Source organism: Pseudopodoces humilis, chromosome 4 (genome assembly GCF_049639895.1).
Source record: "Pseudopodoces humilis isolate 2021_Gansu_Grassland_sample_001 chromosome 4, ASM4963989v1, whole genome shotgun sequence".
In the NCBI taxonomy this organism is placed as follows: Eukaryota; Metazoa; Chordata; class Aves; order Passeriformes; family Paridae; genus Pseudopodoces; species Pseudopodoces humilis.
Genome location: NC_142203.1, coordinates 32,248,000 through 32,260,251, shown reverse-complemented (window position 1 = coordinate 32,260,251; position 12,252 = coordinate 32,248,000). Strand labels below are relative to the sequence as shown.

The 12,252-nt window shown below is 40.9% G+C and overlaps 1 protein-coding gene across 1 annotated transcript in view; it reads left to right on the top strand.

Moving 5' to 3' along the window:
• Positions 1–3,936: 3,936 nt before the first annotated feature.
• PIGG (phosphatidylinositol glycan anchor biosynthesis class G (EMM blood group)) overlaps positions 3,937–12,252 on the top strand; it is an 89,364-nt gene continuing 81,048 nt past the window's right edge. Inside the window, exons 1-4 of the mRNA XM_005530935.3 lie at positions 3,937–4,145; positions 7,670–7,875; positions 8,870–9,079; positions 10,542–10,730. Coding sequence (XP_005530992.2) covers positions 3,986–4,145; positions 7,670–7,875; positions 8,870–9,079; positions 10,542–10,730 — 765 coding nt within the window. The 5' untranslated portion in view covers positions 3,937–3,985. The remainder of the gene's footprint in view (positions 4,146–7,669; positions 7,876–8,869; positions 9,080–10,541; positions 10,731–12,252) is intronic.

Below are 12,252 nucleotides of genomic sequence, written 5' to 3'. Positions count from 1 at the left end.
GGAGAGTCACACTTCAGCAGACAGTCTTTTATAACCTTTTCTGATGTTTTACTGTGGCTTAAATACAGCAGAGACCTGACATACATTCAAATTGCAATGTACTGAAGAATGGAGAAATGATGGGAGAGAAAAAATTACTACTTGTCCTTCTGAATTTCTAACTACATCACAATGCTTTCAGAGTGTCAAATCACCTCGGGTAGTCTCATTTTTTATTACAGCTTCACTTAATTTTGAATTAATTATGTCTCACACCCCTTGTATGTAAAAATGTTTGCTTCTACTCATACATATCAATTTTTCCACTGTCCATATTCCTGCTCCACTTGTGTGTTTCCCAATACAATATTAAATGTATTAGGGACAAGTTTAAGAGGTATCACTGACTGTAGAACAGAGATGATTGTTTAAACCATTGACATGAGATGTTTACATATCTGATATTGTCAGTGTCAGAAGAAATGTGCAGGTTTCATGCACATTCAGATGTGAAATCCTGTTAAATTAGGCCCAGAGAGGGAGTATAACTGAGGCAGTTCAAAAAGCAAGGTGGTGAGCTGCAGATACCCAGGATGCATCAACAACAGGTAAACAGGCCTGAGAGAGAAAATACAAGGGAATTAGTTAAAATAAATCTAAGTAAGAAAATGGAAAAGTTGCAAAAAATCCCTGAGAAAACTGACTGCATGTTGTCTGTACTTGAAACAAGAGGAGAAGGGAAGATAGGGCCTGTTTTTCTAGTCAAATTGTGAAATAAGAAATTAAATAATCAGGCGAAAAGGAGCTGGGGAAGCAGACATGCTGAGTGCTGTCTAAAGAACAGTGTTTTGTTAAGTGCTGGCAGAGGACACAGAGACTGTTGGAAAGGGGTGTGTTCTTCCCTCATGGGACGCACCAAATTTTTATCTTACCTACTTTTTACTAGCTGCCTCAGTAAAGAAAAGCCTGAGGGATGCCAGAGTGACTAACAATATCACCTGGCTGCTTTAAATGTTGGTTGCAAAAGCAGTTAAAAAAATGTGCTCCTACTGGTTTAGCAGAACCAGTGGTACAGTATATTCCTGTCGAAGACAAAGCTTGGTTGGATTTCAGTCTGCTGATTCCTCAGCAGACTTGAGAAAATGTCTCTATAGAGGGCTTTGTACAGAGCGCTGAATTCCTTCTTCTTCCTCAACACACAGAGATGTAAGTTTGCTTGAGTGGCTCTTCTCAACAGTAGCAGTAACAACGTGCTCTCTCGTAGGGAAAGATGCAAATTCATCTCCCACAGGGATGGGCTGTACTGTGCTCTAAAACGCTTGCTGCCTCTGATGAAACAAAAGCCTTCTGAATCACATGAACTGCACTATACTGCACCTTTCCTGATACTCCAACATGAACCTTTAACCTTCCAAAGGCTATTTAAGTCAGCCAGTACCCCTTGACATAAACTGATGCATGCAACACTGATTGTGTGCTTACAAACTGAAGAAGCACACAAACACTTCCTCTGAATGCTCACGGAATCACCAGCTCTCTGGGCATAAATGTGCTATGCACAACAGAGGAGGTTATACCCAAGAGCTTGTAAAATGGCCACAGCAGTGCACAGCAGTGATTATCAATATATTATGTTGTTACATGCTTGTAGATTCACAGACAGTCAGATTAAAAGTCTTGTACAATGTTCAGAATTCTTCCTGTATTTGACTCCTGCAGTTACGTGTAACACTAATGGACTTGAAAGCGTGTTGCTGCAAGAACTTGCCAAATGGTGATGGTACGCAGTAAATACCCAGTGATAGGTCCCAGGGAGTGTGAATCACATGCTAGATACTGTTTTTATGTCTGTGGAGAAATCCTTTTGCCTGAACACAGAAATTCTGATCTTATGTGGGAATTTGAAGGTTTGAAGGATGGGAGAAAGATGTAGTTTGGGGAATTTCCACTTACTGAAAAGGAAAGTAAATTTTACACGTGAAATAAAAAGAAGACAGACATTTCTTAGATGCTGTTTTGTGATGCATAAATGTAGCCTACATTAGGTTGCTTTATATTTGTTAGGCAATCTTTCCTAGTTTCTGGTTGGATAGTCTCACTAGTTCAAGGTTTAAAGGAGAGGAAAACACCCAGAAAAAGCAACAAATACAGCTTTTCTTGGACATACAAATAATGTAACTTTAAGACACATTACCTAAAGCCATTTTAAAGCTTGAATACAACAGCCATAGTTGCCTTTTGCCATTTCCTACTGATTCAAGCAACTTTCCTTACATGTTTTTTCCAAATTTTATTGCACTGCTCATAATTCACTGAAGTTAATTACTGAATACTAACTTTCATGGGCCTCCAGAGTCATGCTCCTGCAAAGAAACAAGTGAATAGTGTCTGCAAAAATGCAATTTCTTTTTAAAATAATGGTTTTGTATCATCTTAGGAAATGAAAATGTTAGCGGTATCCTCAGTAGAAGCATGAAGTGGTAAAAGTGGCCAGAAAAGCACTTACATAGCCTAAAGGTAGCATAGTGCTCAAGGATGCTCAAATGTAAAGAGCATGAATCCACAGGACTCAGGCTCCTTAATTTTTTTTCCTCTGTATTTGGAGACTCTAGGAAAGGCCAAATACAAAGCTTTTGTCCTGAAACCACTCACACACGCACCTCACATCACAGCAACTTAGCCTCGTGGCAGCTGTTGCAAAGCTCAGAATTAACAGCTGGCCAGTGAAACTGGCAGTAAAAACACAAATAGACCAGCTGCAGCAGGAAAACGTTTTTCAAAGCATGGTACGATGCACTTGGCATGTGTTTACACAAAACAGATCATGCTTTGTGCTGAGGGGAAAGACCTCTTGGGAAAAGCACTCTGGAGTCTGCTCACACGGCTCTTCCAGTGGTAGCACATGCACACAGCTTTGGTTGCTGGCTGCAAACAGGTGCCATGCCAGTAGCAGGCTGTGGCTGTGCAGCTTTGTCCTGACTGACTACAAGAAGACATGTCCAGGTGTAAGTGCAGGTGCAGCTGGCAGCGTGCTCAGCTTGTGAGGTCAGGGAAAATGTACCACTCACAGGTAAAGCCAAGGATTTGTGTACACTACAGAAATATATGCCACATATTTCCAGCACAGTGGTGGGCCATACAGAAACTGCTTGGGTAGAAATGAGGAGCAGTTTTCTTCGGGAGAGTGAAATTTTGAGGACAGTATACATAGGTGAGACCAATACAAACTCTGCTTCACTTTGCAGAGCTCCTTTGGTTTCCTTTTGGAGAAAATATAAGTTTTAAAACTTCTCCTCATTCCTCTGCCATGATCTGCCTGCCACAGTCCATTTCCTTTCCCACGGAAAGACTAGAAGATGTCACTATTCAGTTTTATTAAGAGGTGTGTGTTTGCGTGGGGAAAGATTCTGCTTGCCAAACACTTGCAACAGCTACCGTCCAGGATTCCTTCCTCACCTACCAAACACCCTTTGCTGCAACAATCCATCAAACCTCCTTTCCCCTCCCGCCGAGGAACGCGGGGTCGAGACGCCGGATGGGACGAAGGGCTGGAACGCGGGGATGCGGAGTTGGGTCGCAGGTGCGGGACGCGGGAATGGCAAGCGGGGGCTGGCATGCAGAAATGGGAAGCGCAATGGGCCCCGAAAGCGCGATACGGAGGTGGGACGCGCGGCTGAGAGGCGGGTCCAGGAGGTGGGACGCGGGTCCGGGAGGCAGGCCTGGAGGAGGGATGCGGCGGCGGGCCCGGAGGAGGGATGTGGGGGCGGGACGCGGGGCTGTACTTCCGGTTCGGTGTTGCCGTTACGCGCTCGCGGAGGGGCTGTCGGGCCTCCGGCCAATAGCGAGGCTTGGTGGAAGCGCGCAATGGCCGGTGGTTGGCGGGCGGTGGGCCGGAGGCGGGGCCAGGTGGGAGGGGCGGGACGCCGCTGGTGCCGCCCCGCACAGCCGGCGCAGCGCCGGCCGGGCCGGGTCGGGTCGGTGCTGCCGTCGCTGGTGCCGAGCCAGGATGCGGCTGCGCTCGGGCGTGTTCGCGTCCTCCTGCCTCCTCGTGCAGGCCTTAGGCGTCGCGCTGTTCCTCCGCGGCTTCTTCCCGGTGCCCGTCAGATCCGTGCCCCGCAGAGAGGCCCGCGCGGACCCTCCCGCCGAGCCGGCCCCTCCCGGCCCAGGTAACACGAGCAGGTGCCGGGCGGGCCCCGTCGCTCGGTGTCAGGGAACATCTTTCTGTAGCGCCCTCGTGTTTCCAGACCAGTTTCCTTAGTAGTTTAGAACTTAACTGGTTTTCACACAGTTATGGATCACAGGCAGGAATATCTGCTGGCAGTCGAAATGCCTCAACCGTCAGCTGTCACTTTTTTGAAGGGTGTGTTTTCCTGTCGTTTTGTTTCCCTTGCCCTGACTCTCATGGAGCCGTGATACCTGGTCCTGTTCAATGGCAAGTTGTTTGCAATAACTGATGGCACCTCAGCTAAAACCCCTCACGCTTTTCCTGTGGTCATTCGCTGGCTGTTTTGTGCCCGAGATTAATTATCTCTGTGATGTTTCTGTGGTGTGTGTGTAATGCCACCTCAGTGAGACTTACCTCAGTAGTGACAAAGCAACTGTTGTAATGCAGGTCGTGATATGCACAGTGTTGCCATCCATCACTGTTTCTGTGAAATCACTGTCTTTACAGGTCCTGCTCTGTTCCAGAGCTAAATTTGTGAAACCAAAATTTTGGAGAATGTTTTTGAGGAGTCATTAGAGGATGTGCTAATAATGTAGTCGTCTTATCTGTTCAGTCACAAATTGTATTAAAGTAGTGTGAGGAGGACTGTGTACTTGAGGTACTGTTTTTTGACCAGTTTGGAGCTTGTGGCATGAAACTTCAGGGTCACTTGGCAGCTGGATCGAGTAGTATTTTGCTCATAAAAGCTCTTGCTCGGGACGTCTGCTATGGTTAACTTGTGGAGCAGGATTGTAACTGCTAAAATGCGTCTTCAGGTGCCTGATATTTACTGTTAATTCTTCTGAAGTGTGTGACGTTATGCCTCTGGGGGTGGGCTTACTTAACTTGAGTGAAGGGAGCAGAAGGTTGTGTGATTTAGGGTGTGATGTGCTGGTATTGGTTAAGCAGGAACACTGAAAGAATCTAATCTGGTAACAGACTGAGTGGTTTCTGCTGAAAAGCAGGTTGATTTTTAGCTGGAGTTTACCAAGACTGTCACAGATATTCGATAGACTGCTATGACTGAAATACTGCATTCACATGTGATAATAGCAGGAGACTAATGTAGATGGAGACTACTTGGGTGGGAAGGCTATGTCAGACAATTTGGTTTTGAAAGGGCTGATTTGTGTTGAAGAGTGAAGCCCTGCACCACAGTGCTCTACAAGTAGTTTAAATTTAGGCATGTCATGAGCAAGCCTAAGAGTAGTAGGCAAAATTGGAGTGACAGTAGAGGAATACTTGCTTTCTGTAGTTCTTGGTTACGATGTACTTGCACAGTGATGTCTGGATGATAAGGTCTAAAGCCAGGGTATTGCTTACTCAACCATGATGCAGAAGGCTTTCAACCTACTTTAGACCTATTCAGAAAATAACATTTCTCCAGTGCTTCTCTAAATCCTGAATGTTTTACTTTGTGAGTCCTGGCTGCCATTGAGTGCATGCTGTCTTGACTGTGAGAGGGTTGTGCTACTGAACACTTGCAGCACATTATTATAAGTTCTTGGTAGAGAACCTGTGGTTTTCTTCACAGAAGTTCAGGTTCATTTAAAGTAACTATTTTCTAAGTAACCTTGGCAGAGATAAACATGCTGCAGGGCCAGACTTGGACAACGTGTTGCTTTAGCTCTCTTACAGTTAGTATTTTCACATGGCTTGTAAATGACTCCAAATTCATTTGAACTTTGACTTTCTGATAAATCACACAGCAGGAGGAAGTTAGGAATAGTGTATATGTGTTTGTGATCTGAACATTTTTGGTGTTCAGTGAGCTTTCTTTCACTAAGCAAGTGGATAGGGGAGAGATGTAACTAACAGAGCATCCAGTGTTGCCTTCATGTTTTTCATGGAGAGCCAGAGCATGCCTACTAAGTTGATTATTTAAGTCCTGGAAAAAACAAAATTATCAGTTTGATTAGGGTTGCTTGCAGTTAGCATTTTGTTGCTGAGGTTTCCTTCTTCTCCCTGGTATGCCCTCCTCCCCTATTTCCTGATCTGGAAAAATCACTAGCAGTAACTAGTCTGTGAATGTGATTGTTGAGGCTTATCTATATACCCCAAAATACAATTTCTGGGATTGTTTTTGATGTTGTATTAGACACACCATTGTCTGCAACCTTTCCAAACTGTCAAACACTTAAGCAGAAAAAGCTCTTACTCTAAAAAGATTGTAAAACCCCTAACTTTATATAATGCGTGTATTGAGAAGTTGATTCAATACAATGGTGTCTGGGTAAGAGACCTGTGGGTGGGATACATTCTGCTTCCATTTTGCCTTTCTGCATCTTTTCCTGATAGAGAAATGAGACCTGTAGAGTTGGGGCAAAAAGGCTGCTGTAAGACATAAATGTCACCATGCGGACCAAGTTCAATGCAGATGAAGAGTTGCTGTGGCCAGAATTAAGACCATGCAAGAGAAAGAGGTGGGGCTTGGGGGCATGGCACTGCCTACTACTTGATACACAGAAGCAGTTTTCTGTACCCACCTATATACCCTGTTCAGGGAATTCTGGAATTGGGTTCATACATTCTTTTACCTTGAAGGGAACGAATGTACACAAATCTGTTTCATACAACTTTCAGTGAAGTTGTCTCCTTGTTTGTAATCTTCCTGTTATCTTATGGTGAGTTTTCATATAGAGGTATTTTTTATGTTGTGCTGTGTGAAATTGGGTATTAGCACAGTTGAATGCTATGTCTTTTTTCTAACAGATGTTGTCTGTCAGATACAATTAGTTCAGCTTTTCTGAAATAAGAAGAGAGAAGGTAGCAGCTATCCCTTCTTATTACTTCGAACACTCTCCATTCCAAAAGTTTTCCTTTGTTTTCCCAATTTCACGTCACACATTCCATTCACATCTTGTTTTACTTCCTAGATGTGGTTTTGGAGTTGTTGTCATATTATTCCTGTGCTGGATGGCTTGAAAACTCATCTTCCTCAGATTACTTCTCAGGTTTGCTGTTTGCAGCTTCCCATTTCTGGGTGTAGATTTAATAAAGAAGTTGAAAGCACTCATTTACGTGGTGAAGTTGTCCTTTGACTTCTGGCTAGTCCTCCATAAAATTTGTTGATGATTTTTGTATGCCTGTGGATGCTAGCTTTGCAGCAGGCTGCATGAAGCCTGCAGAAACTGCAGGCCCCATAGCTTTCTGAAGTCCAGCCTGAGAAAGTAGCCTGGGAAGTTTTAAGGAGGAATCAAAACAGTTCTTAGAGACAGAAAACAACTGCCAGGTGCTGTTTTCCTGTCTCTTGTTGTCTTTGCAAGAGAAAGTCAGAGGGTGTTGTTCACCACTGACCAATGATGGTGATGTAGCAGTTTACTAACCAATAAGAGTTTCTTTTCTGTACTTTCCACAAACCAGTCTATAAAAAAGGCTGAAGCAATAAACTAAGGATTTTCTCCTGTTCTGACTCCCTTGAGAGTCTGTGTCGTTCTTTTTGCCATTCCTAATTAGAGCGACATATGCCCTGTTTTTGTTGCTTAGGAATGGTTTCTAACTGGACCAAGATTCCTCCACCGCTTTTCAAAAAAGTTGTCATTGTGCTGATAGATGCTTTGAGAGACGACTTTGTGTTTGGATCCAAAGGTAAACAGTTCATGCCGTATACTACTCAAGTTGTTGAAAAAGGGACTTCCTATAGTTTCATTGCTGAAGCCAAGCCACCCACTGTGACCATGCCTCGAATTAAGGTAAGTGGCATTTTTGTCTGTTGTTTCATTGGACAAGCTTTTGAAGTAGGAGTTGTTTTATATGCTTGGAGTTGGCATAAAAGACATTTGTGGTGTTAATGCAGTCTATGGCTGATTGTCTCTTCACTGTAGTAGTGCATGTGATAGAGTCCTGATCTGCCATGGGCAAGAGGTTAAGGGCAGATAAGACCCTAGTGTAGGCTTAAATGATTGACATAGCCTTTTTATTGTAATCATTGGAAAGCAGTAGCCTCTTAATTGTCCAGTTTTCCAGTTGTCTTCTATCTAGGAACATTTTTATGGTATTTCTCTGAGTTCTTATAACTTCTGAGATAAAATCCAGTTTAGTATAAAATTGTTTTGTCATAGGGATGTTTCTGAAGAGCTTAAAAAGGAAATTCTGCCAAGTTCCAGGTAACTAAAATATTAATTGTGATGGTGTCATCAAAATACTTGATCATCCAGGCTTGTCAGTGGTACATCTGAGTAACACTTCTGCATTGGAGAAGCTGAGGGAGTGATCATTGGTAGGTCAACCAGCAGGCGAATGAGAGAGTGAGGGGGAGACAGTCTGGTAACTCTTCATAGGTGGACTTCATTGCTTTTTCTAGAAGTTTTTTACTGTTTTGAGGGTACTGTTGTTGTTAATATTGAGTCAGTTTGCTTACACCTAAATTGTCTTTTGATGGTTTAATGACCAGTAAATGAAACAAATGTCAACTGTCACAGAAAGTTTTTTTTTTCTGTCCATTAATTTAGACAGTGATATTTGTACCTTCTCTGAAGCAGTTATCTCTGACATCAGCTAGCACTTTGTCGTGTTAAATGAGGTTATGTGACAAGACAGCTTGTGTTCTTTTATTTTGTTATGTTTCCTTATCAAAAATATAATTTGTCTGCCATCTGGCTTATTGCTTCCTTCCATTTACATTGCTACTGTCTTCTGAGCACTGGAAGTTTCTTGTTTAATGTGTCACTTTTCTTTTTCTATTAGGCTTTGATGACAGGTAGCATACCTGGTTTCATCGATGTTGTTGTGAACCTCAATTCTCCAGCTCTGTTGGATGACAATCTGATATGGCAAGCAAAAACAGCTGGGAAAAGAATAATATTTTATGGTGATGATACTTGGGTCAAATTGTTCCCAAAGCACTTTGTGGAGTATGATGGAACAACATCATTTTTTGTGTCAGACTTTACAGAGGTGAGAGGCTTTGTATGATTCCAAGTTAAATAAAGTGAGCACAAACAGTGTCAGTTTCTGAGAATGAGTGAGTAAAGCTACCCTTGTTCTGAAATGTTCACCTGGGAATAGATAGAAATTGAATTTGTATGTCTTTTTGGTGTGGGCACTGTAAAGCTAAGCATTTCAATCCCTCATGCATATGCTGTAAAAAGTGTTGGGATGATACAGTGATCATCAATTTATCACTCTGTAACTCCTAAACATACCATTTTCTCATAAAACTTGTTGTGGTTGGAAGAGACTAGTTGCTTTGTTTAAAAATTCCACCATCCAAATTTTCAGTTTGCTATCATATTTTTAATTAGTGCAATCTTGAAGAGGTCCATTAATATGTTAGCTTGGTCTCTTGGAGGTACTTTTATACTATTACATCACTTTTGTAATTGCAGTGGGGGTGGTGTTTCTTTATGCTGTCAAAGAGGGAGCACAGAAAGTATATGAAACGAATTCTGAAAATTCTTACTCAGGGCACATTAGAAGAGTAAATGCTTTGGCAAATTTACTTCATTTTTGAACCTTTATTATTTCTAAAACCTCAAGCCATTGACCTGCTGCTACTGACTGAAGTATTTTATTATTTGAGGAAGTTACAAAGGTCAAACATGAATTGGAAGACATGTTTGATTGGTTATGCTGATAAGACATGCAAAAGCTTTAACCTGGAGTGCAAATGTTCTACTGGGTCTGTGGTTATGTGGTTCTCAAGCTCTTTGTACTGCCTTAATGTAGTGTATTAAACACACAGTTTTTTATAGTTTTTTTTGGTAGTTATATATAGACTCAACGAAGTAGTATCACATGGGAAATATTGTAGGGATTTCTAATAACCTAAGAGACTATATGCAACTAAAGATGTACTGTCAGCCTAAGCAGGAAAATAGGTGAGTTAGGCCCCAAATAGCACTTTTCAAATAGTTTTTCTTTCTCACTATGTTATCAGTTCTTTTACTCACAGCAAGTGCAATCTTCTTGTGTTTGCACACTAGCAAAAATGGAGTTGAAAAATTAGGGTCTGTTGTACCCCTGAGCTTCCCCTCACTAAACTGAGACTTTTTGTTGTTCTTGTGATATTTAATGTATCACACATGAAGTGATAAATTCGGGTGTGAAGGGCGAAAGTGACTGAAAAGTTCTTGGAACAGTTTCTAAAAGTTTCTATGTAAGTTTGGTAACCCATTTGCCTTGTCTGTATGTAATCTGATGCATCCTTACCAGAAAAGATTAAATGGGGTGAAGAATTTATTTTGTAATACAAATATATTTGACTGCCTGACAATGAACTGCTCAGTTTTTTTTCTTATTAACATTGCGTAACCTCATCAGCTTCTATGGAATTTTCGTGGGTACTGTAGTTAATTTTTTGTGCTTTTTACGAGAGGGATTTTTTTTTTACCTTATAGTTGTTTTCCTTTTCTTTGAGGTTGATGATAATGTTACCAGACATTTGGATAGAGTGTTGAAGAGAGAAGACTGGGATCTGCTAATACTACATTACCTGGGGTTGGACCATATTGGTCATATGACTGGGCCAAACAGCCCATTAGTGGGACCAAAACTTCGTGAAATGGATAACATATTGAAGAAGATTCATATTTCCCTTCTTTCAAAGGTAATACAGCTTCCTCTTGGGTCAGTATCTCTTAGTTGTGGACTGACATTTAAATGCTTGCTGGTTGTTGTTAGTACCTTCTTTATTCATAGACTGAAGTGTGTATTCTGTTCTTTGCCTTCCTGGGCCATTTCCCAGTGTAGCATTTTTAAGGATTTGGTGGCTGACCTTAGTAACATCTGTTAACAGCCTCTTTTGGGCAGCTGTGGGAAATAATACCCCCTTGGTGTCCAGGAACAGGAGAGGAATGCCTGCCAAAATTCTTGCATCACTTGTGAATTAAAATGGTTGTTGGTATGCTTTCTAGTAATGAAATTCTGCAGAAGGAGTAATGGGCACGTGTAGCTAATGGCTCTGATGCCCAGAATTATGAAGGCATACCTAATTCTTAGATATTTGATAAATTCAAATGGATGTGGTAGTCTTAATCTGCATTTTTTTTATGGTGAATGTAGCGCATCTGAATCTGTTTTTAGATTTGTAAATACTAGTTGTTGCTTACCTAAGGAGTCTGAATTCTGAAATATCAAATCCTAGTTCCAGGTGGCATGAAACTTTTTTAATTGCTTGGTTTTGGCTACTGCAATTCAGAATAGCTGATCGTGAAATTTCAATAGTATTTTTAGTCAAGTGGATACTATTTCATGAAAAGAGGTTAAATCCTGTGTGTCTGAGTTGTATGAATGTTACAGTTGTTTTGCTGCTGTTTTTTAGTATCTTTACTTTTGCCATTTATATTCAAGCCTTTATCTCAATTTTAGAATACAGACATAATAAAAGCACTTTATTCACTTTATTTTTTTGGATAGAATAGTACTGGTAATAACTAGAGATAATAAAAAGCTACTTTGTTGTTGAATGTGTTTATTTTCTGCCACTTTGATTTGTTAGCTCAAAATTCTTGGACAGACCTCACTTTAAGTACTTTAAATTTCTGTTTCTCTTTATTCAGAAACCAACACATCATTCAACATCATTCTTCAACTATCATTAACAGTCAGTCTTCATTGACTGTCAGATTTCAACCCCAAATCAGTCAAATTTCAACCTCTAAAGCCCTTGGGAAACTAGAAATCCTATTAGAAATAGGATTACTTTTTAATATTGAGTTGATATTATGTTAATATTTACAGTATCAATAATTCAGCATCTATATTAAAACCTAGTGAAGCTGAAGAAACGAAGAGGGGGAATATTTCTGTGTTAATGATGCTTTTCTGGTACTCTTGATTTTCTTTTCATGGTGTGATAACCTTTTTTAGCTTTCAGAGAGTTTCTTGTAACTTTGTAAATTCAGGTTTGTTTTTTTTTTTTTAAAGCTTATTTTATGCTTTATTTTTGCTAAGATACTGACAAGTGTGTTAGATGTGAATGTACCTTAACTTTTAAAAATTGCTATTACTGAGTTACACTTAATTGCAGCCGTCTCTTGTTATCTGCCCCACAGTGAGCAAGTTTCAAAAACTAAATTAATTTTGAGATGTATCATGTTTGAAAATGATGAAGATAGTGAAATTATATA